Source organism: Simochromis diagramma, unplaced genomic scaffold (genome assembly GCF_900408965.1).
Source record: "Simochromis diagramma unplaced genomic scaffold, fSimDia1.1 OVJJ01000321.1, whole genome shotgun sequence".
NCBI lineage: Eukaryota > Metazoa > Chordata > Actinopteri > Cichliformes > Cichlidae > Simochromis > Simochromis diagramma.
In genome coordinates, this window is record NW_024386772.1 from 12,025,783 (window position 1) to 12,051,452 (window position 25,670).

Below are 25,670 nucleotides of genomic sequence, written 5' to 3' on the forward strand. Positions count from 1 at the left end.
TGCATTCAAAAACACTGAAAATGTCTATGGTGGTGCTGTACCTAATATTGTGCTCATTGGATCCAAAACCTATTTTTCCTTTATTTTGAAGGCTGAGGCTTAGATCCATTAGGTATTCACGAGAAAAAAATTATCACATGTCAGGATTACAGTATATCGAAAATATGTGATTATAAAGGGCGTCAATGGGACCCAAAAGGGTACGAGGAGCGCAGACGGTAACACTTATGTGAATCTTCTTTACTATACACCACACCATAGAGGGGATCAATGAATTTTAAAAATAATCCTAAAATGCACATCATAAGTCAGTTTCATGCAACTAGTCTTTAAAATGACTGATATATTGAAAATCAAAAATCCAAAGTTACCCAAAAGGGTAACTTTTTTGACGAGGAACGCCCAAGGGTTAAGTGCCATTTTCTTAACAGATGCATCTAACTCTTCAATTCTGAAGTCAGATTCACATAATTCCTTAAATGATCCATCAATTTTAGGGATCAGATTATCTATTTGATCAAAAAAGACATCACAATCTGCTTGGGAGAACTGTGAGGAGTATAAATTGGAATAGAATGTATAAGTTTCATTCTCCAAAATTTTAGGGTCGTCACATTCAATGCCATCAATTAACAGAGAAGATATAAAATTTCTTTTCTGTCTGCTCTTTTCTAAATTAAAAAAATATGAAGAATTTCTTTCCCCCTCCTCAATCCACTTGGCCCGTGAACGCACAAAAGCTCCTTCTGCTTTATTTAGGTAGAGCTGATCTAATTTAGTTTGCAACTCCATAAGTTTACTCCTTTCTTGGGTATTTAGATCATCTTTACTACAGCAATAAGTAATTTCTTGGAATAATTTACATTCATATTCTCTTTGCTTTTGACTTGTGTTTTTACTGAATTGAATACTAAATTCTCTAATTTTGAATTTAATGAATTCCCATTTATTGATATATCCTACAATTAGATGATCAGCCATAATATCCAAATGTCCTAGATCTTGGTTCCACTTGTCTCTTACCCGTGACTTCAGCGGAAATTTCAAATTCAGGATCTGACACAGACTGATTCATGTCCTACACAGTTCTTACAAGTTCATAGAAATTTCTGTTCAATTAGAACCAAGTATTTGAGTTGATGATTGTAATTTTTATACAATGTTGTAATTTGTTTTTCAACAATTTTTTGATTAATGTTTTGTTTCCTTTACAATATTATACTTCAATGTATAATATTGTAAAGGAAACAAAACAGGAAACAAAACATCAATCAAAAAATTGCTCTCTTTTTTATTCAGGCTACTTATATTTATTTTGGGCTACCAAAAACTGAAGAGTCCCTGCCCGAAGGGCTACCAGGGATTTTGAAATTTTGAGAGCCCTGAGATAGATTTATTTTTTTAATTACTTTTGTTTCAGCAACATTAAATTTAAAAACTGTACTTTTGAGTTAAAATATATATTTATAATTTTAATAAATGACAAATTAAAAAGGCATGAACATTTTTTTTGTATCGAAAAAATATCGAACCGTGACACCAAAGTATCGAACCGAACCGAACCGTGAATTTTGTGTATCGTTGCACCCCTAATATATATATATTAATCAAAGACACTAATGTTGTTAAAATTTGGTGTTGTGTATTTCCATAGTTGATGTTATCGTTGTTTTAAATTGATACATATTGAATTATTTACATTTTGTTTTTTTTGTTTTCTCCTAGTTATTTTACAGCAACTTATAGGAAAGAGTGCTTGGCAACATCAGTGAAACTGTTAGAGAAGCTCTGCAATGGGGTAAAACCAACATCATATACCCAGAATTACCCTGACATTCCTGTGGCATGCATGAATCTGGTTGCATCCGTTTCAAACTTTGTGCAGTGTAACAAGCAACAGGTAGGTAAAGTGTGTAAATCTAGGAAATCAGGTGTTTATTTGTGTTATTATACTAATCATTCTAATTTAGGAGACCCAAGAAAGAGATGAAGAACAACGATATGTGAAAAGCATGGTGATGACTCAGGCAGTGAAGATAATGAGAGCATGGATTGCTCAGTCCTTTAAACAGAGTTTGCTCAACAGGAGTACGTGGTTAAGACAAGTTAAAGCAACAGATGAGATTGAAGTGAGCAGCTTTCTTTCTTTCTTTTTTGTATACTTAAAAAAATAAAACACTAAATATACAAACTGACCACTTCCTCACCGGTAAAGGATGCTGACAAAAATAAGGCTTTAATGAATTGCATATTACAGATGTGGAACAACATAATCTCCATCCACTTTAAAGATGAGGATTGCACAACAGAGTGGAGGCAGATATTCACTATGGATTTTGAGGGGAAGTATAGACAGGTAAGGGATTTATTTTTATTTATTTATTTATTTATCTTGGGGGGGGGGGGGCACTTATTATTATTATTATTATTATTATTATTATTATTATTATTATTATTATTATTATTTCTTTTTTTGGAAAAGTAGAACAGATTTATGTTTCCATGTGATTTTTAGGGATATCCACTGGATCAAATTGAATACTACTGCACCTATATGGAGGACCTTAGTTGTTCCCATCCACATGTTGCAGCTAGTATTGAAAGGTGTGCTCTTGAGGCTGTTACATCTTTGTGCCAGGTATAAAGTGTTCTTGTTATAATTTACTTTCATGAGTGGCATACTATTTGCTAATATTGATAATAAGATTTAACAGATGTTTTATTAAATGTTGAAATACAAGGACCTGGATTTACATTACTCTTACGTTCAAGGTGTCAAAACATAATTCACTGTGTTTTTTCTATGTTATATGAAGAACAAGAATGAGGGGAAACTCTTTGAGAGGTTCAAAATAAACAGCAAATTTGGGAAACTCATCTCTGCCATTATTGAGAAATCCTGGCCAAAGGACAGTCAAGGGAAATACCACTCTGATGAAGAAGTTGTCCTTCAGCACCTCCTGTCTTGGACTGCTGCCAAAAACATTTTCCAGCTCCATGGTATTCGCTAAGAAAAATACAGAGCGTTTGAAATTGCAAAAAAAAAATTTATCACAATATTTAACTTATATAAACACACAACTTACTGCAGTAGGTAATCAGGCCTTGGTTTGTGAGCCTGTGGTTCAAGTTAATGAAATCATTGCTGTGGTATTAGAAAAAAACACTTACATGTAAATTCTGTCACCACAGGAGCAGATGAAAAGCTGATTGAGAAACTCTCTCAAGATGCCAAGGACAGAATTGCAATAGCCATATCCTCATTCACATCCGTGAAGAATCAACTGGTCCATGGAAACATTAAGATCAGCCTGCTCAAGATTATTTTGGGAAGGCGAGATGCCTTCTTAGAACTGCTGAAGATTGGTAATTTGCCATCACAGATGTCTTCAGAGTTATTTTGAAAAATTAAGTGTGTATAGTGTACAGTTGTCTAATAGTAATCATAATTATTGATGTTTGTGTTTTTGACTTGATACTAACAGACTGCCTCGCTGAGAATGGGCAATACAAGGATCATGACAAAATGAAGAGGCTGTTGAAGTGCAGAGAAGATGAAGTAAAAGCTGTATATCATGAAAAGGAGCTTGTAGATGTTCTCTTAACTAAGAGCCATCAACTTGAGGAACACATGACAGGTATGTTGACTGAGTTTGTGCCATCAGTCTTAACTATCAGTCTTGATTATTAACATCCATATTAATTTCCATAATAGTTGATGTTGCTGAACTGGAAAGAAACCAACAAGTCAACATTAAGACAACACCCTTGAACCATTTCATGGAGGTTCATCAATTTGACCAGATTCCCTCCGCAATAACTGGTATTGTCACCTTCTTCAATCTGGACGAAGAAATTAGAAACATGGCAGAGGATTTATACACATTCAGCGACAGTATTGTCTTCAAAATGTGTTGGGACAAACAAGCCAAGTTCCGGGCCAATGAAGAAATGGAAGACAATCCTGATGAGCATCAGGTAGCGGACATTAGGGCAACACTACAAATGATACATGATGACATTTACATAGATTGCTACAACCATTATAAAGATGTCTACACTCGCCTGAAGGATGGCACTATAAAGCTTGAAGAGGTTAACCAGTTTTTTAAAGCTTTCAAGGGCAAGTATGAAGATCTTGCAAAAGACTTAGACATCATGTGCAGAATGAATAAATCAAGGGACAAACAATGGATCAACAGCAGGGTTCAACAGATCGAGCAATACCACGAACTTCATCTCGCTGTGACTTCAGCTCAAGTAATCATGAAAGTCAAAGAGACACTTGGTCTTCAAGGTGACTTCAGAGTTCTGGAGACACTCACAGAAGTTGTAAGTAGCTTTGTGTATAAAAAATTATCAATCGAAAAAGCTATTTTGCGTTCCACACAAGCTTTGAGTTATTGTATTTAATGATGGATATACATAATAGATGGAACATAACAGCACAGTTCTTTGTTTTACTTCATTTTAAACCGTTTAGCACGTTTTAATTTAAGGCTCCCTGTGAAGAGTGTCTCTGATCATATCTCCATGGTTAGAATGTAACTCTAGTTTTCCTGTCTCCCCACCACTCAGAACGATATAGACTTTCAGAAAGAGCCACTCAGCCGGATTGACAATGAGTTGATGCAGGCAAAGACTGTTCTAGTGGACATAACCGAGCCCCGCAGGCTGTGTCTGCAGGAACTGGAACTAAGGGGACACTTTGTGACATGGGTGAAGGATGCCCTTGAAGGTAAGTGTAGTTATGCATTTTCTTGTTAATGTCTATCCATTGCACACTACTACAGCTATGCTGCAATATCCATTGGAGCATGGCTGTAGTAGTGTGCTGAACATTTTTTAAAATTTCCTTTGTAACTACTGACATCAGCAACTATGGGAGTGTCTACTGCAAGAAATAAATGAATGGACTGCACATATGCTTCATTTTCTTATGGCAATGACTCCATCTTACACTTTGTAATATGGTATAATGCTACGTGCAGTTAGAAACCTCTCGAAATTAGACTGGTTCTCTAAAGTCACAAAGGAAAAAAATTGGCTGCACAACACCAAGGTTACCAGGATCGTGTTGCAGGAAGCAGGTATGCAGGTTAGACAACTCTATATGCACACATTTACATCCATACCAGTTTAAGATCACCAGTTGACCTACCATGCATGTTCATGACCTGTGGCAGGAGGCTGGAAGACCCAGAGAATATTCACACAATCGCTGGGAGAACATGCAAACTCAACATAGAAAGGCCCCAGCCTACCAGCAGCTTCAAATTCAGAACAGTCCTGGTATAAATCAATGTCACCAACCACTAACCACCACCCTATTTCTGTTTATTTAAATGTATTTTGCAGATATCAATGAGTTAAAAGTGTTTGTTGACCTGGCTTCTATCTCTGCGGGAGAGAATGATATGGACGTGGATCGTGTTGCGTGCTTCCATGATGCAGTTCTTGGCTACTCTTCATTACTTTATGAGCTAAAACCAGACTCTGGTTTTAAAGCCTTCAGAGAAGTGCTCAAGAAGCTCTGGAGGGCTTTGGAGAATGACAGCAACCTACCCAAAAAACTGGTGAGAAGATCCCTCCGAACACTTAAAGCAAAAATATGATCAGGATGGCCATGGAGGCTTTGATATGAATGTTAGTGTCTTACAGTGGGGTTATTGGGGTAAAGGCTAATCTTATGAAAGGGAAACTGAAACACAACACAATTATGAAGAGTATCTTTTCTTACAGCGGGACAGTGCACGTCATTTGGACTGGTTGAAGACTGTGAAGGACAGTCATGGTTCAGTGGAACTGTCATCCCTCTCCTTAGCATCAACCATCAATAACAAGGGTATCTACTTGATCAATGCACAAAATGTAAAAAAGGTAAATAATGCAATGAAAGTTGATTGCATCCCTAGATCAGTACAGCACACATGTTAGACTAAGATGTGAGACAAAGAGTCTCCAAATATATGCATGAGAATTTCTTTTTTTTCCCCCCTGATCTAGTTGAGTCTTGACACTGCCCTGAAGCTGCAGATTCCAGAGGAGCATGATGGCGGTCAGCAGATGCGCTGCTATTCCCTTGAGGACTTGAGGGAGCTGCAGAATAAACTCATGCTCATGTCTGGGAAAGGGGATCAAGGGCAATGTGAAGTTGATTATTTTGCAGAGGTACGTTGCAATATTTTCCTTTTCGGTATCTGAGATTTCAATAATTCAGATAATATATTTTGTAAATATTATTTTAAATTGATAAAATTATCTACATCATCAATAATGCTCAATAATCCATAATGTCAAAAGCTAATATCTAGATTATATAGACCTATTAAAATTAGGTCCTACAATTTACAGTACATGTGAAGACATGTCCAAAAAAATCCAGATAACTCTCTTCAGATTTATTTGATAAAAATGTGGTGATGTATAGGTCAATTTTGGGATATACTACCATTTCAAACCTTTAGTGCATTGCATTCAAAATTTATAAAAAGAAAGAGAAGAGCTATTTACTACATAAATGTGCAGCTATATGATCATCGACTCATGCTTGACAGAGAAACTGATTCCACAATGAAATTGGTGTAACTTTGTATGCTTTTTGAACTTATTTATTTGCAGCTGACTCTGGGCTTGTTTCTGTTTTTCAGGTTTTTGCCAGCGTTCAAAGACTAGCTGAGGCATTCATTGCTCTTTACACTGCTGGGAATCCACTGTTCAGGCACTGGGAAGTGCAAATCAACTGTTGTTCCAAAAGTCAGGCACCCAGCATTATGATGGATTTCAACTTGGACAGTGTTATCAGTGTCATTGTGGAGGGCAGCATAGAAGAGAAGCTTCCTGAACTTTGCAAGAAAATGGAGAAATGTCTTGACTTCTGGATGGATTTTGTAGACAAACAGAGATCCCAGCATTACTATCTTAACTACTACACAGCTGAACAGATTGTCTACCTATGCAACAAGCTGACTTTGCAAAATGTTACCAATGTAGAAGACCAGGTTCTCATGATGCTCTCTTTCATCAAGCCAAACTGCACATACGCAGATTTGAGGGAAGTTTGGCATGAACTTCAGTATGAAATCCTCAAAAAACCAGAAGAGCAAAATGAGGACATTGAGTTTCAGACCTTTGTTGTGGTGCAAAGCAGTGAGGGGGAAGACCCAGACTTCACCAGCCAAATGGGTCCTCTGGCAAGTCTCGTAGAACAGGCAGAGGGTTTACCAAAATTTGATCACATATGGAATGCTTATATGAAAGACATGAGAAATTTTCTCCCCCACATTCTTGATATAAAAAATCTTGGAAGACTGTTGGATATCCTGGCCAACAAACACAACGAGAGTCAAGAAGAAGACATTTCTGACGATGACACAGGGAATTTCATAAATAGACATGTTCCCAGAGGTCTGGCTGTTGGAAACCCAAACCTCATTGTTTGCCCACATGATGAGGTGTTGTCATCTTGCATTTCCATTTACATGAGCAGTGAAAATGAGACACTTCCCACGTATGATGAAGTCCTCTTATGCAACTCCACGACACCATACGAACAGGTGGAGCTATTTCTCAGACGCTGTCTCAGCACAGGCTACAGAGGACAGAAGATATACTGTTTACTGTATGGAGATCTCCTCCCTTATGATGTGAGCTCTAAAGCTGAGAACTTTTTTCAGCGAATGAAAATGCAGAGTAGAAAGGATTATAGACTTGTTATCATTTGCAGCTCAGAAAGAGAACATACCTACCTTCCATCAGCCTTCAGCCAGTACAGATTGCACATGGTTCCACAGGAACCTTTGGCAAGAATCCAGAGTTACCTGCAAAAGCACTATGCCGTCCCAGCAGATGAGTGCAGCGCCGCAGCTGCGTTTAAGGACAGACTCTGCGTTGGTGTCGTTTCAGCCACAAGGGCTGGTGTTGGTATGTATAGGTGTTATTTACTGTTACTAATGGTTAAAAAGTTGTTTATCAAAATTCAAATGTGCCAAATGATCTTTTGAAATTGCAGGAAAATCGCTTTACATCAGAAGGCTGTATGAAAAACTGAAGAGATCAACCAAAAAATCATCAGTGATGAAATGCATTCGCCTGATTGAGCCAAATGTTGATGAGAATGTCATCCTTCAATCACTGTTGGACGCCCCTAGAAGGAAAGAACTGACTGTGTTCCATTTTGACGTCACATCATCGGTAATCGTCAATCAATGGATTGTTTAACGTAGTGTAACCTTTTCAATATGACTTCTCTTTGCAGCTTACATAAAATGTGAAATGACTGTGTTTGTTTTGGAAAAGGTCCAGAAAGGCCTGCATGAGTTCCTCTTCAAACTGTTGATTTTGCGATACTTGCTGGACTCAGAGGGAAAGATGTGGAAGTGCAATAACAAGCAACTGTACCTTGTAGAGATTTTGGAGTCCACTGTGAAGTCGGGCAGAAATGTTTCACTTCAGGTTAGAGTTTTTATGAACACAAACATTCATGATTTGTTATCTGATTTCAAACTGTTCTTTACCTTGAGTTGTGTTTTTCTTTTCTTCTCGTATAGACTCAAAAAATCAAAAGCTCATTCATTGATGTGTTCCCAAATATTTTCTGCCGGCCACCCAAAGAGGTATTAATGCTAGAGATGAGGAAGCAAGAAGATCCCACCATTGTGAGCAATGATGACCCACTGATGGATGATGAAGAATTCAGGAGCGAGGCTTTTCAGAGACCATACCAGTATCTCACGCGGTTTCATAACCACATTAATCTAGATGTATTCACTTATAACAATGTTGAGGGGACACATGTTGAATGTCTTCAGATGCTTCTCATGTTTTGCGGCATAATGGATCCATCCTGGGCTGAACTAAGAAATTTTGCATGGTTTCTCAACCTTCAGCTGAAAGACTGTGAGACGTCTGTTTTTTGTGATGTCACTTTCACTGGGGACACACTAACCGGATTCAAAACCTTTGTGGTAGATTTCATGATTCTGATGGCAAAGGATTTTGCCTCTCCATCACTCAGCATTTCTGACCAGAGTCCTGGCAGGCTGGAAATCGATCTGGCTGGTGTCAGAGATGAAGACTTGGCTCCTTTTCTTATCAGGAAAAGATGGGAAACAGAACCACATCCATACATATTCTTTAATGATGACCATGTGTCCATGACCTTTATTGGTTTCCATCTTCAGCTCAATGAGCAGAACTTTGTTGATGCCATTGACCCAACCTCTAACAGGGTGATTAAAAGAAATGTCATGACAAGGGCATTGTATGAAGGTCTAAAGCTGCAAAGAGTCCCCTTCAACATTGACTTTGATCGCCTTCCAAGAGCAGAGAAAATAGAGCGAATCTGTAGTGTTCTTGGTATCCAGTGGCCTCTTGATCCAGATGAAACTTATGAGCTTACAACTGACAACATATTGAAGATGCTCGCAATCCACATGCGGTTCAGATGCGGCATCCCTGTCATTATCATGGGAGAAACAGGGTGTGGTAAAACAAGGCTCATCAAATTCCTTTGTGAACTCCGGAGGAGTGGAGTGGCCACTGAGAACATGAAACTTGTCAAGGTGCATGGAGGGACAACTTCAGAGATGATCTACACCAAAGTGAGAGAAGCAGAAGACATTGCTTCGATCAACAAACTCGACTATGGGTTCGACTCCGTTCTGTTTTTTGATGAGGCCAACACTACAGAGGCCATCAGCAGTATTAAGGAGGTCCTCTGTGATAAGACTGTAAAGGGGGAAAGTTTGACAGCCAACACTGGGTTGCAGATTATTGCTGCATGCAATCCTTACCGAAAACACACAGATGAGATGATTCAAAGGTTGGAATCTGCAGGCCTTGGGTACCGAGTTCGAGCAGAAGAGACGGACGAAAAACTTGGATCTATTCCTCTCCGCCAGTTGGTGTATAGAGTTCAAGCACTGCCACCAAGCATGATTCCCCTGGTATGGGACTTCGGGCAGTTAAATGATCACACGGAGAAAATATACATCCAGCAGATTGTACAAAGAGTTGCTGAAAAAAAAGCCATTGATGAATGTCATATCAAGTGGATCACTGATGTACTTTCATCTTCACAGAAGTACATGCGTGCGAGAAATGATGAATGCAGCTTCGTCAGCCTGAGAGATGTTGAACGTTGCATGCAAGCTTTTGTTTGGTTCTATGACAACCATGAAATGTTTTTTGCGGAGCTTAAAAAGTTTGAGAATGATAGAAATGTTGAGAAGGATGAAATGCGTCCAAAATGGCCCGAGAGCCGAGACCCTGTTCTCTGGTCTCTAGTCATGGCCATTGGAGTGTGTTACCATGCCTGTTTAGAAAATAAGGATAAATACAGGCAGAAAATCAGCAAAAGTCTTCCAGCATTATACAGTCCATCAAAGGTGATGCAGGAAATCTCACTCATGCAGGATTTACTTTTGAGTGGTGTGCCAATGGGGGATACAATTGCAAGAAATAGTGCCCTGAAAGAGAACGTCTTCATGATGGTTCTCTGCATTGAACTGAGAATCCCTCTCTTCCTCGTGGGCAAACCTGGAAGTTCAAAATCTCTGTCTAAAACTTTGGTGGCAGATGCAATGCAGGGTCAAGCTGCTCATTCTGACCTGTACAAAAAGCTCAAACAGATCCACTTGGTGTCCTTCCAGTGTAGCCCTCACTCAACACCAGAAGGCATCATTAATACATTTAAGCAATGTGGCCGTTTTCAGGAAGGTAAAAACCTGGATGAGTATATCTCAGTTGTGGTTCTTGATGAGATCGGGCTTGCAGAGGACTCTCCAAAGATGCCGCTGAAAACTCTTCATCCATTGCTGGAGGAGGGATGCATTGATGATGAGCCACTACCACACAAAAAGGTTGGATTTATTGGAATCTCCAACTGGGCGCTGGACCCTGCAAAGATGAACAGAGGCATTTTTGTGTCCCGTGGGGACCCTGACGAGAGGGAACTTATTGAAAGTGCTAAAGGAATCTGCTCCTCTGATGCAGTGGTTCTGGAGAAGGTCAGGGATTTCTTCCAACCTTTTGCAAGAGCCTACTTGAACATCTGCCGCAAACAAGGCAAAGGATTTTTTGGCTTACGTGACTACTACAGCTTGATAAAGATGATCTTTGCGGTCGCCAAGGCTTCTAAGCGAAAGCCCACACCAGAGGAAACCGTCAAAGCAGTGCTGAGAAATTTCAGTGGCAAGGATAATGTAGATCCAGTTACTGTCTTCACTACGAGACTGAGGATTGCACCAAACCTAGAGAACATCAGTACCATTGAGTTTGTGAGAGAAAACATTGAAGCAGTTGGACAGGAAGAAGAATGTCGATACCTCCTGGTGCTAACTAAAAACTATGCAGCCCTGCAGATCCTGCAGCAGTCCTTCTTTTCAGAAAGTGGTCAACCAGAAATTATCTTTGGTTCCAGCTTCCCAAAAGACCAGGAGTATACCCAGATCTGTCGCAACATCAACAGAGTAAAGATATGCATGGAAACAGGACAAACGGTTGTGCTCTTAAACTTGCAGAACCTCTATGAAAGTCTCTACGATGCCCTCAACCAATACTATGTTTGCTTGGGAGGGCAGAAATATGTGGACCTTGGACTGGGAACCCATCGTGTAAAATGCAGGGTTCACAAAGACTTCCGGCTAATCGTCATTGAGGAAAGAGAAGTGGTCTACAAACAGTTCCCAATACCTCTCATTAACAGGCTGGAGAAGCACTACCTGGACATCCAGACTGTTCTGAAAACCGAGCAGAAGAGGATGGTGGAGGAACTGGAGAAATGGGTCCAGCTTTTTGTAACTCTCAGCAGCCAACATGCAGCGGCAGCTCAGACATACAAATACAAACCCCCAGACGTATTCATTGGGTACCACTCAGACACATGTGCTTCCGTAGTTCTCCAAGTAATAGAGAACCAGAAGGACAGTTTAGAAATCTCAGATTCTGAGAGGAGAATGCTCGACGAGGCTAAACTCATACTGCTCAAATGTGCTACACCAGACTCTGTGGTAAGGTTGGACAGTACAGCCCTTCCAAAAGTGGAAAGTGAATATCTGGCCAGGATGTACTTTGAAGAGCAGAGTAACAGCTGTTTGGCTGACTACATACTTGCTCACATAAGACAGGAGGCCCATTCTTGCTCCTTCTTCACAGAGGTAACTAAATTTGACAATTTTATATACACAAAAACACAAAAACATACGGTCTAATTGTAATTTTACACTTCAGGTGACAACATTCTCCAGACTTTTGACTGCTTTTGACCTCGAACCATTTGAGAGGATGTTGCACAGTGTTGAGCTTCTCTCACTCCAGCAGTTTGACACAGAGCACTCCTTCTTGAAGAAGATAAGGTTTGTTTATCGATCCATAATTTTACTCTTTTTTTTTTTTTTTTTTTTTACATTCACACAATAAAGTACAATAGAAGCTGTGAAACACATGTCCTAGTAAGAACAGTGATAGACTAGTTGTAATATCTAGTAATGTAAACATATTACTAATTAATGAGACATATCCCTTTGTTACTGAATTTAAAGATTATTGTGATTGTTTTAACCTATTGGCACATTTTGACATTTACATTTTTAGAATATGTTTAGAAGCAAATATTGCATGAGAATAACTGACTATGATCTTGAGATGTGTTACAGTGTACAAACCAAGTCCTTCTCGTCTTGTAGGAACTTCCTCACAGCTGAGAATAAAAGCAGCAGCAACAGGGTCCTCATCGTCCAGAGTGATTTTGATGAAGCCAGTCTCAGCGCCAACCTCATTGCATCTGCAAAGTAGGTCAAACACTTTTTTTGTGGGCTTTTAGCTACCATGTGGTTTGGCCATATTAACTTTTGCCGTTCATTTCCAGGTATTCATCGATTAATGAGATCAATAAGATAACCCAGGAGAACACAAGTAGAAAGGTATTTGTGTACTTCATCACCAGACTGCCAAGAATGGAAGGAGGGACTTCTTACATTGGCTTTCATGGCGGTAAGGCTTATACAACATGGACTATATTTTTTATTATGTCGTGTAAAGAGTGGACAATAAGCTGAGACATGTTAATATTCACAGGCCCCTGGAGATCAGTTCATATTGATGACCTCAGACGCTCTAAAGACATTGTTTCCGACATCAAAACTTTGCAAAACATGACAATCAGTCAAATGTTTGAAACAAAGGCACCTCAGGCTGAAGGTTAGTTAATGATAAATCATTTATATAAAATTATGTTGTTGTCTCCATATATATTGTTCACTTTACAGTATTGTGTATTAAATTACAACATTTTTGTTAAAGCCATGGAGACTGATGACATGTACTCTGAGAGTGAACAGGAGGAAACTGTGCAGGAGGAAAATGTAAGTCTATAAATCCCGGCATGGTCATCACATTGTTTTCTTACATGAATGACATGTTATTTTATTGGGGATTAATCTTAACACTAGATTTTAACTATTGTGTTCTTCTTCTGCAGACTTGGGAAAGTGTTGTGGACACTACAGCATTGCTGAGGAGCTGTGTGCAGAGTGCAGTAGCCATGCTGAGGGACCAGGTGGAAAGTGGCCTCCGCAGTACTCGGAGAGTGGAGATCCTTCTGGCACTCCTGAGTGACAATGACGAAATAACAGGTACTAACAAAACTTTTTTTCAGTACTTGTTGTTGCTTTTTTTGTTTTTTGCTTTTGCTAATGCTAATTATTCTATCTGAATTTGTCAGGTGAATTCCTACAAGTGGTGAAGCGGCATCTTCACTCATTGTTGGTGACTCACGACGGCAACACTTTCTCATCCATCAAGAGCAACTGGGTCTTCAAGGAGGCCTCAAACATCGATGCCTTGCAAGAAGGAGGCACCTTTAGGTGAGTGGTTCGGTCTTGTGTAATATGCAGTTTAATATACAGTATTATCCTATATTTATTTGAAAACCACTGTAAACTTTTTTTTTCCTCCATTCATGACAGACACACCTTATGGAAGCGTGTTCAGGCTGTGGTCGTCCCCCTCTTGGCGCATCTAGTTTCGCTCATAGACCGTGACCAAAACATGGACCTCCTGCTTGATACCCGCTGTGGTGAATCTGTTAAGAAGCTGTGGTTAGATATCTTTGGCAATGAAAAGCTGCTGGAAATCTCACATCTAACACTAGACCACACGTAAGTGGTGTTAATAATGTAATTATTGTGCATGTAATAATGTGTAATAATTGTTTTGTTTAAAAAAGTACATTCTTGTACCTAAAGATGTCTGATGTTCACTTTGCTTTTTTAAACCGCTTACAGTTCTGAGACGAGAACGATCCTTGTACAGCACTACATTGCCCAAGATAAGAACATGAGCTGCAGCATGCCATTCAGCTGGAGAATTAAGGACTACCTGGAAGAGCTCTGGGTTCATGCACTTCAACATGAAGGTAGTGGTTTGTTTTAGCCACTATATAATTTATATAGTGATGTTGTGTTTTTGGTTTGTTAGTTTGTTTTGTTTTTACATTAAATGCATATGTCTTCCAGGGCAAACTCAGAAAGAGTTTGTTAAGTTCTTTTGGAAGACACCGCTCGGCCGCTACATAGCGAAAGCAGACCCAGAGATGCAGGTTGAGTTTTTCCAGCGCTACCTTCAGGATTTCATCTCCATGACAATGAATGTCACTTCTCCGGAAGATCTTCAGGTTTTTTGTTTTGTTTCTATTTTGTTTTTCATTTGATGTTGGCGAGATTGTGTGTGACAGTATATACTAATGCATGTTATTTATTTTTCTAGCTCCTGTGTGGTGCTTTGAATTCTTGTGTTAATGAACTGCGGTTGCAGCTCAGTGACACTGAAGCGGTGACGTCTCTTCCGTGGGTCCATGCTGCATATCATGAGTTCAAAAACCGGCTCCAGAACCTCTGCAGAGTGATGTGCATTGTACCTCAGTTGACCCAAAACCTCCTGATGAATCCTAATGCCAGAGACGGGTTTGAACTGGTAATCCTTATTTACATAGTGTTTTTATTTTCTGTTTCTTTGAAGGATTTTTAATTTCTCATCAACAGTCTTCTATTTTTTTTTTTTTAATTCTGTTTTGGGTTTTGTAATTATTTCTTTTTGGTTTTGTTCTCCTTGTCTCCAAGATACTCGATGTGTATGCTGGGTTTGCGTGTGTGGAGTACCTGGAGCCCATAGACTTGAACACAGATGCCCGAAGACAAGCCTGGCTCAGGCAGGTGAAAAAAATCCAGGTTGCTATTGAGTTAATCTGCTCAGAGGACAGCGTGAGACGTTATGGAGAGAGAAGCAAGATAATCGCCAAGAGAGTCCAGTAAGTAAAGCTTAAGGAAAAAATGTCCAAATCATCACAAGTCTGAGGTTTTTAGTTTGTCTTTAGGTAACCACTTGAGCTGCATTGCATATTTGTTTTATGTCTTTTAGAGCTGGATGGAATCGGATATTTTCTCTGTCTCTGTTTGTGGAGCACATGTTACTGGGAATAGAGGAGCTGGAGAAGAAACTGTCTCCTTTAGTTTTGGAGAACACTGGGCGGCTTGGCCAGGTGCGTCTGGGTTCTTTGTATTAAATTTTTTTTAACAGTACAGATAATTACCATAAAGCGTTCTTCAGTCTTTTCTTCACCCATAATAAACATGTATTGCCTCTGCTCTCCCTTCAAGATACTGGAAAAAAACTCAGACCTCAAAACTCAGGAGACGTTCGAGGCAGTAATTCGTTTGCTCAAAATCTGCAAAGATGGAGCCATCGAACGCATCTTCAGGTAAACATCGATTTTTATACATGTTGTGTGTTAACAGAATCTCTCATCCTGTACTTTAGCGCTTCTGGGCACATTTAGCATTGTATTTGGTTGCTTTAAGAAGGTTGTAGAAAGTACGAATGAACTGAAATCAAAGTTTTAATGGCCAAAAATTAGCATTTTTTTTTCTTGCTGGAAGCTAAGGTACTATTTTTAACAATTTATTGTTATATTGACCTATTTTAACATCTAGGGGCTTAGAATATAGAAGGAAGCACTGCAGGAGGAGGGCTGTCTAATTTCAGTTTCATATCATAGCTTTAAATAGTAATATTTCACTACCGAACATCAGAATTTATAATTGTTTGTAAATGTCATAATTGATTTTTTTTTTGTTTTTTTTCCCCCCAGGTTTGGTCTTACACTGTGCCCAGTGTGTATGGGAGACCCCCAGGACCCTCTCTGCCTGCCATGTGAACACATCTACTGTGTAGCCTGTATCAAAATGTGGTTGGTGCCTGGACAGATGTACTGTCCTCTCTGCATGCAGCCAGTTAACGATGACTTCCCCTTGGTTCCCTCAGATGATATAAGGTTGGTAACTATATGTGAATAAGGCCAACCTCCCACGTGTAATGAACAAAGATATCATTCAATTCTTCCCACACAATACAAAAATTTTTGATCTTCCTTTTGCTGCTGTTTAGTTATGTTGCGTTTAAGTACCTTGTTTTTGATTAGATGTGTTTTGTGATGTGCTTTAAGACATCTGTGTGACTTTTGTAAATCTTCTTTCATGTAGGATTCCCATCAAACAACACACCCAGTTCAGGAACAAGTGCAATGCTTTCTTCATAGACCTGGTGTCGACTGTGTGTTTCAAGGATAATTCTCCACCCTGCTCAGCTGTCATTCTTCATTTGCTGTCATTTCTCATGGTGGAGCCCGGCGCTTTCCCAATTCTGAGAGGTACTCTATTACTTTCTTTCCACCATGTATGTGAAACACATCCATGTGCGACTGTACAACTATATGTTTTGTTAGTTCTAAATAGATTTATGTATTTTTAGGCAATAAGCAGATTTTGACAAAGGCGCTTTCTCCGTTTGACGACTCTGTGGATAAAAATCCGGTGGTGCGGTCAGTAGTGCTCAAACTTCTTCTGAAGTACAGGTGAGGTCCCTTTTCTTTCCTCCCTTTTTTTTTGGTTATTGCATGAGGTCTTATTATGTCTGTGCAGTGCAGTTTCTAATTTGTGTTTAACCTTGACTGTTTTTGAAGCTTTGATGATGTAAAAAAGTACCTGCAGCAGCATCTGACAGCAGTTGAGCGAAGCAACATCTTGGAGGAGATGGATAAAACTGAGCTCTACACCTTGTACATTAACTGCTTGGAGGTATGCGCTAACACACAAGCTGCATGTGGATTTGATTGTGGATTTGATTAAAATGCCTTTTTAAATGTTTATTTTTCTAGGATTCCATGTTTGAAAGGATGCAGTTCAGGTCCACTGCAGACCAGCAGGCATGTCTGCAGGATGAAAGCGCCTTCTTGACTGATTTCTTGCAGTCTCGTGATCAGCTTTCTGAAACGGCCACTGTAGAGTACCTGCAGCAGGTGGCCAGAGTGCGTATGGACCTGGATATGGCAGTGAGCATGTTTGTGGAAAAACTGAGAGCTCCAGGTGCGTATTTTTAATGAGTTACACACTCTTATTGTGTGTCATACTCCTACAATGTGTCAGGAATGTTCTCCTTTTTACAAGCACATTACTTTGATTTTATTTGATACCAGGATCCCGAGAAGTTGGCCAGAATGGAAGCACAGCTTTCCTGACCAGCGTCATAGACTTGTGTAGGCGGAGTGGAAATGACTGGTATCGGGTCTATTTGATCCGTAAGATGTGCAGTCAGTTTGGAGTAGAGTTTGTCAAGAAGCTCCTCAAATCGGATCAAATGAGTTGGATCTTTCCTAAGGAAATTCAGCAAAAGGTTCGCTTAGCAACCGTTTGATTTTCAGCTTATAAAGAAGATAAACGATAAAAGTTTTATTCAAAATAATTCATTTTCATTTCACTCTACCCAGGATGAAGAAGTCACACCAATAGATCAGTATCTCGTGTGTGGGGAAGATTACAAGACCATCAGAAATGCTGTTGCAAAAGTAGTTATGGAAGCCAAACTGGATGGACTGGATGAGGCTTGCGAGGTAATGTTGCATCGTTTTCTTGGTGGAAATTCAGAATCAGGAATCTAAATTTGTGTGCATAATGGTGTGGGTCTTTTGCTTTGTCTTTATAGCGGTGCAAATGCCCACCACAGTGGAAAACAGTTTATCTTCTCTTGGCACTGTATCGAGAAGTCACCACTCTCTACAGAGAAACCAATGCGAGCTTCCATCCCAAGCCTGAAGTAGGTTTTCTAATTCAGTTACACTAAATAAAATAACATCATCTTATTTTATTTTAGGTTATAGTTTTCAGTTTGTCTTCATTCAGTATTTAAGTATTTGTGTGTATATTTTTACCAATAGCAAGTCGAGGCCCTGATGAGCTACATCCAGAAATCAAAATTCCTTCCCAGCCCGCAGGTGAAGGCCTTTGCCCTGTCTCTGGTAACCAACCAGATCGGGCCCTTGGCTCTTCGCTGCGGGGTCTCTGGTGCCCAGTGTGTGTCGGTGGACTTGGCTGTTCACTTAGCTGCTGTCTTGCTCTGTGGAAACCAAGGGATCTTGGCTCCACTGAAGCAGCTAGCTATGACACCTGCAAACATGCAGGTATGTATAATCGCTGTTGTAAGTGATCAAAACCTGTGTATATTTTTAAAAAAATAAATATATGGAATGCATCTGTTGGTACAGGCGGCTTTCTTGCCCACCATGCCGGAGGACATGTTAGCAGTGGCTCAACAAGCTATGGGTCACTTGCAGTGGTATCGTAAGTATTATTAAAAAGACAAAACCTCTAATGTGATGATATGAGGTGATGTGCTAAACACCTTTGTCGTATTGTTTTATACTTTTAACACAGACTGTCCAAATGGTCACCCCTGCACCATTGGTGAGGTAGGTTAGCTTCAGTTGGATTCATAATCCATTTTTAAAAAGTCATTTTCTGTTGGTATCCCTTTCATATTTATTTGAAACTCTTTCTATTCCTCTAGTGTGGCCAGCCCATGCAAACAAGTCATTGTGTAGACTGTGGTGCAGGGATTGGAGGGGATAACCACGTACCTGTGCCAGGATTTCGTATTGTGCAAGTCCAGTAAGTGTCCTACAGAATTCAAATGGAAAGAGGAAAGCAGCAAAATAAACATATTCATCAGTATTTATTTGTTTATTGTCTTCTGACAGGGGTGACCGCACTCAAACAGGCCACGTCCTCGGCAACCCCGGACGTAGAGACAATCCAGACATGCTGGACACCAAGAGCATTTCTCCCGTTCCCTTCACCATCATTCGCATGCTCACTCACATGGCCATGCTGCTTGGTTCCTGCAGCCAACCACAGGTAACACAAACAGAACGGAGTTTTTGAAAGTGCTGTTTTTCAGCAACCACAAATTATCCAAGTAATCTCCATCAAGGTAATGTTAAAAGCCTGTTTATAATCCACTGTTTGTAGTAAGAAAGGTGGAGAGTCATCCGCTTTTGTTTTCCTTCTAGTCTATTTCTGCCATTATCAAACCTCAAGTCCAAGATGCAGGAGAGTTTCTACTCGCTCATCTGAGAAAGGACATGAAACACCTCATCAGAAGTCTGGGTAAGGGGACAGACGACACAATCAGCACTGTTCACCTGGTCATCAACAGCCTCCTGGAGACACACCAGCAGCAAAGATGTAAGTAAAAGCTACACTAATACTGCAGCTCTCTACAAATATAAGATACCAGTGAAGTCCTGTGTCAATAATTACGGAAGCATTTTGATAACAAAGCTCAAACAATCCGATTGGACTTTGAATAGCTATCCAGTATAGTCCAGCATAGAAGAGAGAAAGTGTGCCCTCTAGAGGCCACAAATTTGAGCTTTTAAATCAATATCTATAGATTTGTAAAGACTGAGAATAGTCATAGTAAAAGATTTTTTAATAGTCTTGATTCTCCTTTCAGGGCCTGTTCAGTATGACAATCTTCTCTCAACCAAAGAAGCACGAAACGGCTGGGAAATTGAAATGAGCGCTGCCATTATCACACCACATCTGAAGGTACTCAAAGTTTTACTCCTTTTTTCCCCAGAACAGTACAACTTGCCTCATATGTTTATACAAGATCTATGCATAACATAACATGTCACCTGCTCTTCCACAGCACTTGGATAGACAGCTAAAGGAAGTGAACACATTTATCCGGGCTGACTCTCGTATCTCTGCCAGTCCAATCATGAAGCTAATTTTTGGAGATCCTCAGCTCTTCTTGGCTTCACTTCCTCCAAAATCTCTGATCCATGTTTCTGCCGTGTGGAGCTGCCGGGAGAAAGTGTCTCTGTTGAGCCTCACCCACATCGTGGAGCAAAATGATGGCAAAGACACCTTGCCGGTCCTCTGGAGATTCCTCCATAGGGTGAGAAAATGACAACATAAAATGCATTTGTAATGTTGAAGAAAGGGAAAAAAAAAATCTGTCGGTGATCCTCCTACATTGTGTCATCGACTGCATTAGGTTTAATCTGTTTCAGAGCTTTTAATCCATATCCATCAGTATAGTTTCTGTACTTTTTGTAAGTGCGTTATTATTATTTTTTTTGTTTCCATGGATCCTGTATTTCTTTTCTTTTTTTTTTTTTTTGCCAAAAAAAGGCTATATTGAAAAAAACATATATAACATATACAAATAAGCAGCTCTTACAAGACAAAGTTCAACCACAGTTTCCCAAAGAGTACGTAACAGGAATTTATCTGAAAACACTACTACTATCATTATTATTATTATTAATATTACTGATGATTTATTTTTAGGAAGCAGAAATCCGACTGGTGAAGCACCTTCCTGAAATCCTGGCGCTCCAGAGGGATCTAGTGAAGAAGTTTCTGAACATCGCTGAGCTAACAGAAGGCAGCATCGCTGAATTTCTCGGCAATCAGAAAGCAGGTATTGACTTAACTGTCTACATCAGTGGTTCTCAGCCTTTTCAACTACGTGACTCATGCACAAGAGATACAAAGTTCCATGCAACTCCTAATTACCTCTGTTCTCGGAAATGTCATGGTTAAATAGCTGGCAGAATGCAATTTAAGAACCTGCCTGCCAAGGAGTGAGTTGTTTTAACCTGGACGGAGACAATGATTGATTATTCATAAAGAGGAAAATCTCTTCCACACGTGAACGCCGCTGATGTTGATGTTCTAATTTTCTGTACCGTGTGAACTGCGGGTCTCCTGTGCGGCTGACATCTTTACACTAGGGATTAATTATTTGATTTCTTCTTGTATGCAGTTTCACTCAAAACCTGGTACGAAAAACACATCAGAATCTTCCTGACAACCTGGAATCAGCTCAGAGTATCGCTGGCAACCAATGGTAAGCAGCCAGCAGTACTGTTACACCAGCGCTGACCTGTCCAACGTCTCGTTCTAACGTCATTTTAAAATGTTTTCAGGTGAGATTAAGATCCCGGCTGAGTTCTGCCAGAATGACCTGGACCTCAACAGTGACTTCAGGGTGCTGTTGCCACGGCGACACGGCCCAGGCCTGTGCTCTACAGCTCTCGTCAGCTACCTAATTGCGCTGCACAATGACATTATATACTGTGTGGACAAGCACACTGGAGAGGAGACCAGGTGGGGGCGCTCATGCCACATTTTTCTCACTTGCGTATGCTTTGGCTTTCAGAAGACTGTGTCTCAAGTTATTATACACTTCATACGGCATGTTTGCAAAATTATAAGATATAGATGGATTAAAATAACATTATGATATCTCAATTATAGCTGGAAAGAGCTGAAGACTGAAAAGAGAGTCAGAGTAGTAGAATCCCAAAATATAGAGACACTGTCTCCTGGGTAAACTTTCTATTTATTCCTCTCTCAGCTACAAAGTAAGCCCTGCAGATCTGACTGACCTGCATGTGATTCGTTACGAGCTGGAGAGGGATGTGATGCCGCTGGTTCTGTCCAACACCCAGTACAGCATCGAGCGGGGCCAGGAGACCCTTCACGAGTATGACTTGCCTAAGATCGAGCAGCAGATCATCTCACGCTTCTTGCTGGGCAAGCCTCTCATCACTCTCAATGTGAGCCAATGAGAATCAGGAGCAAAGCAGCTTTGCTGACAATTCAACGCACAGTTTGTTAAGGCACAGTTTCCCCCTCTTTGTTCTTCATCCACAGGGCCTTCCTACACTAGTGAATAGACACGATCGCAACTACGAGATTATCCTCAAGGTCATAAAAGAAAAAGTCAAACAAGTAAGTTGTGATAGGTAGTAACATGCTGGGATTTAGCATTTATTTATCAGAGATTACAAATTGTGTATACTGTACATGCTTCTGATGATAACAGCCATTATGATGTATGCCGACAGGAGCCTCTTCAGACTCTCACTCTCTTTGCTGTGGCTGGAGAGCTCCACTCCTACAGTGAGGTGTGTGACGCTTTGTCAATGCTGGAAGTGGCCCTTGGTTTCCTTGCAATGACTGGGGGAGAGCCTCATGTGCAGCTGTCCTTCTACCTGGAGGAGGTGCTGCAGATGGGAAAGCAGATGGCTCAGCACATCCTCAAGGTTGGCCTATCTGAGACTATTTTATACTGTTGCTTTTTCTTTCTGACAACTATGTGGATACTGTTTATACAGAACAGAAATGTGCCAAGTGTGCTTTAAGAAACTTAATTTTGTTGCTAGTTAGGAGCATTGAGTTTAAGATCTGGCAAGATCTTAATTACTTTATGTTCTCTATGCCTCACGTTCACATTGTTTTGCCCACAGGCCTTTGGCATGTGTTGCCTTAAACACTGTGTGGCACTGTGGCAGCTGCTGGCCTCACTTAAATCAGAAAACATGCTGCGCCTCAAGAGGGTAAGCATCACCGACACAGAGGTGTATTATTCTATTCATAGATGTGATCTAGTACAGAGGTCTCAATAGTTATTATTATCAATATGCCTATACATGTGTTTTTGTGTTCATCAGGATCCGTTTGTAGGAGTTTCAGAGAAGTACAAACAGGCCCTGGGTGAGGACGAGCACAGGCTGCTCATTGGTTTCTTCTCTAAAAACAGCGCTGACACTTTCCTCCTGGAGATGCACGAGTTCCTGGTGCTGTTCCTCAAAAAGCCAAATGCAACTGATACATTCAGGCCTGACTGGGGGTAAAAATTCATGTTTATTCATTGTGTTGTCATATGCATTACTCTAGCAGTGGCAGATTTGATTCAAATTGCTTGTTTAATCTTTTAAAGCTTGAAAGACACGCTGGTGTCTTACATGGAGCGCAAAGACATGGACATTCCCGCCGATGTGGAAGAGCTCTTCCCAGAAGAGATCCTCCTGGCCCATTACGTCGAAGCATGGAAGTTTATCGTAGCCTTCAAGCAGGAGCGCGGACAGAGACAATGAGAACAAGATTTAAGCTTTATTCCTTTTTTTCATTCTGTATGCGATGTCATGAAAATCCCTCAGATCATGTTTACATCTTAAAATGACAGTATTCATTTGTCATGTAATTACACGTATACAGAGAAGACGTGCCTTTGACAGAGCACTAGCTTCATAGAATAAGACACATTTTACAGCTTGTCTATATGATAATGTGAGCTTTTTTCCCTTAATGATCTCTTCTTGGATTGTATCACTTTCTATTTTCTTTGATGTTATCTCTGCAGCTGCAGTTTAAGTCTGCTTACTTGCACTTTACATTTAATGTGAATTTAAAAAAAATAAGTTAATTTACTCAGGTGAAAAAAGGTGGATTAAATTGAGGAAGGTAAAATCAGACTTATCTAAATCACTTTTTCAGGAACAAGCTGACTTTTTTACTGAAGTCATCAGTCACATTTTGTCATTTAATTTTCTGGGTTTCTTTTGTAACCTTTGCTTCGTATACAGAACATCTACTTGCCCTTCTTTCACTTTAAGCTTGTCATCGTGCTGTCCACTTTTTCCATTCATTTTCTTTGAGTTGTTATTACTAATTAGTACATTTACTGAGTTCAATTCACTTTTTCTATTGTTTCCATTCTCCTCTTAGTAATTTTTGTATGTGGGATCTGTAATATAAACAGCTTCCAGCAAACCTTTAATGATGCCTACATTTGATTTTTGTTTCTTTTGTTTACACAGAGGTTGTAGGCCAAAAACATACACGTGTCAAATATAACCTCCTTTTCAACACGCTGTCTCAGTTCTTACTGACTCTAGCTTCCTAACTCGTTTTGTTATTTGTTACACAGTACTGTGCAGAAGTTTTGAGCCACCCTTCAACTCTTTATGTTTTGCTTGGAAATGAGAAATGGCTACAATTTAATGAAATATGTGCAAAAATACATGGAAATACAGCATATAAGGGAAAAAAATCAGATTTTGTACAAGCTTGAATGTCAATATTTGGTATGACCAGTTTTATTCTTCAGCACAGCCTGAACTCTCGTAGGTAAGCTTTCTTGTAATTTCTTTAATTAGTCTTCAGGAATAGTTTTTCAGGCTTTTTGAAGTATATTTAAAGCTCATTTTTGGATGTTGTTCGCCTTTTGTTCTCTATCACTTGCTGCTTCAATAATGTTGAGGATCTGGTTCTGGAGAGGCCAATCCATGACTGATTGTGTTCCACTGTGTGCTTTTCAATGCTTTTACTGCAGTTTGGGATCTTTGTCATGCTGAAAAACAAAGCCAATCAATCAGCCAATCAGATGCTTTCTAAAAGGTATTACATGTTGGCTCAAAATCTGATGGTTCTTTGACAAGATCCACCGTTTTTTATAGATAACTGTAGGCACTCACTGCTCCACCTCTCTCCAGACCTTCCATAAAACTTGTTGCCACTGAATTTCAGTCCAGTTCTTGTGTAATTTAGCAAACCTCAGCTTTTTCCCCATCTTAGGAATGGCTTCTTGACAAGCCACCTTTTCACTGTGGCTATTTGGGGATAAACACTGCTTCATCCCTTGAGTTATGGGCCCTTTTTATGCTTGAATAATTAACAAGTCAGCGATAAATGACTTAAAAATAAATAAATAAACACAAAGTCCCTCTAAAAATGTTCAGATACAAGAACTGAGCTAAAAGTGAAGGGGGGGGGGGCAACTGATCTCCAAAGAAAAACTTTTGTTGTCGCCTGGACAGATTTAAAAACGACGTTTTCGTCTCAAAACGCTCCGTGTCCACACTAGTTTTCAGTCGTTTTCACAGAGTTGTGCGTCCACATTGAAACGGCCGAAAACGCTTACTCCTGCGCATGCGCAAAAGCGAGTGAGAATTAAAGAATTTGAAGAAAAGCTATCTGGAGCATGTACAAACTGATAATAATCTTTTTTTAGGGCTGTCGAAATTGAGAGCAATCAAAACAACTGCTGTATAATGCCCTCCGCTGTCTTTGTTTAATTGGTCACATGACTAAACTGCATCGTGGTTTTAGAAAGTCTGCGTCCACACTGCGACGGGGCAGCTCCGTTTTGAAATGTATGCGCTTTCAAAACGCTGCGTTTTTCCTTAGTGTGGACGGGAGGCCAAAACAGAGCGAAAACGATGTGTGGAGCATACATAGTGTGGACGTAGTGTCCTCTGCTCGTAGGCAGTTCTGATTAACTATGCCAGTTTGTATTGTGGTTCCTTATACCTTGTAATTCCCATTATTACTGAGTGTAAATAATAGATTTTCAACAGTACTGCCAGTGAAGTTCACATGTTAATTACTCCCTATTTACACTTTACGTCACTGCTTAAACCCAACGTAGGGAGTACATGATGTAGTGTTCAGGAAATGTCTGCCTACCAAGGGTTTTAT

The 25,670-nt window shown here is 39.9% G+C and overlaps 1 protein-coding gene across 1 annotated transcript; it reads left to right on the plus strand.

Moving 5' to 3' along the window:
* The first annotated feature begins 185 nt into the window (after positions 1-185).
* rnf213a (ring finger protein 213a) lies at positions 186-24,713 on the plus strand. Its single transcript, XM_040040988.1, has 56 exons — positions 186-229; positions 1,726-1,900; positions 1,971-2,129; positions 2,258-2,356; positions 2,516-2,638; positions 2,817-3,000; positions 3,193-3,366; positions 3,486-3,638; positions 3,716-4,332; positions 4,579-4,738; positions 5,359-5,576; positions 5,743-5,880; positions 6,007-6,171; positions 6,651-7,923; positions 8,012-8,193; positions 8,299-8,454; positions 8,550-12,158; positions 12,232-12,356; positions 12,687-12,791; positions 12,869-12,993; positions 13,078-13,200; positions 13,303-13,364; positions 13,481-13,634; positions 13,724-13,865; positions 13,968-14,159; positions 14,286-14,416; positions 14,517-14,674; positions 14,767-14,973; positions 15,120-15,307; positions 15,418-15,538; positions 15,657-15,757; positions 16,148-16,330; positions 16,539-16,705; positions 16,807-16,909; positions 17,018-17,132; positions 17,213-17,420; positions 17,531-17,727; positions 17,822-17,944; positions 18,037-18,147; positions 18,269-18,511; positions 18,596-18,671; positions 18,765-18,799; positions 18,898-18,998; positions 19,088-19,244; positions 19,400-19,574; positions 19,846-19,940; positions 20,044-20,295; positions 20,691-20,823; positions 21,169-21,252; positions 21,332-21,512; positions 21,763-21,964; positions 22,062-22,139; positions 22,256-22,453; positions 22,658-22,747; positions 22,862-23,040; positions 23,131-24,713. Exons 1-56 carry the CDS (start codon positions 186-188, stop codon positions 23,285-23,287), a joined length of 13,206 nt encoding a protein of 4,401 aa, XP_039896922.1. The 3' UTR covers positions 23,288-24,713.
* Positions 24,714-25,670: the final 957 nt, after the last annotated feature.

Bases quoted from the DNA above. Each gene is read 5' to 3' on its own strand.
- rnf213a (XM_040040988.1), top strand. From the start codon at position 186: ATGGGACCCAAAAGGGTACGAGGAGCGCAGACGGTAACACTTAT. The intron at 15,758-16,147 runs GTAAACATCGAT...TTTTCCCCCCAG, and splicing joins GCCATCGAACGCATCTTCAG to GTTTGGTCTTACACTGTGCC. The intron at 23,041-23,130 runs GTAAAAATTCAT...AATCTTTTAAAG, and splicing joins ACATTCAGGCCTGACTGGGG to CTTGAAAGACACGCTGGTGT.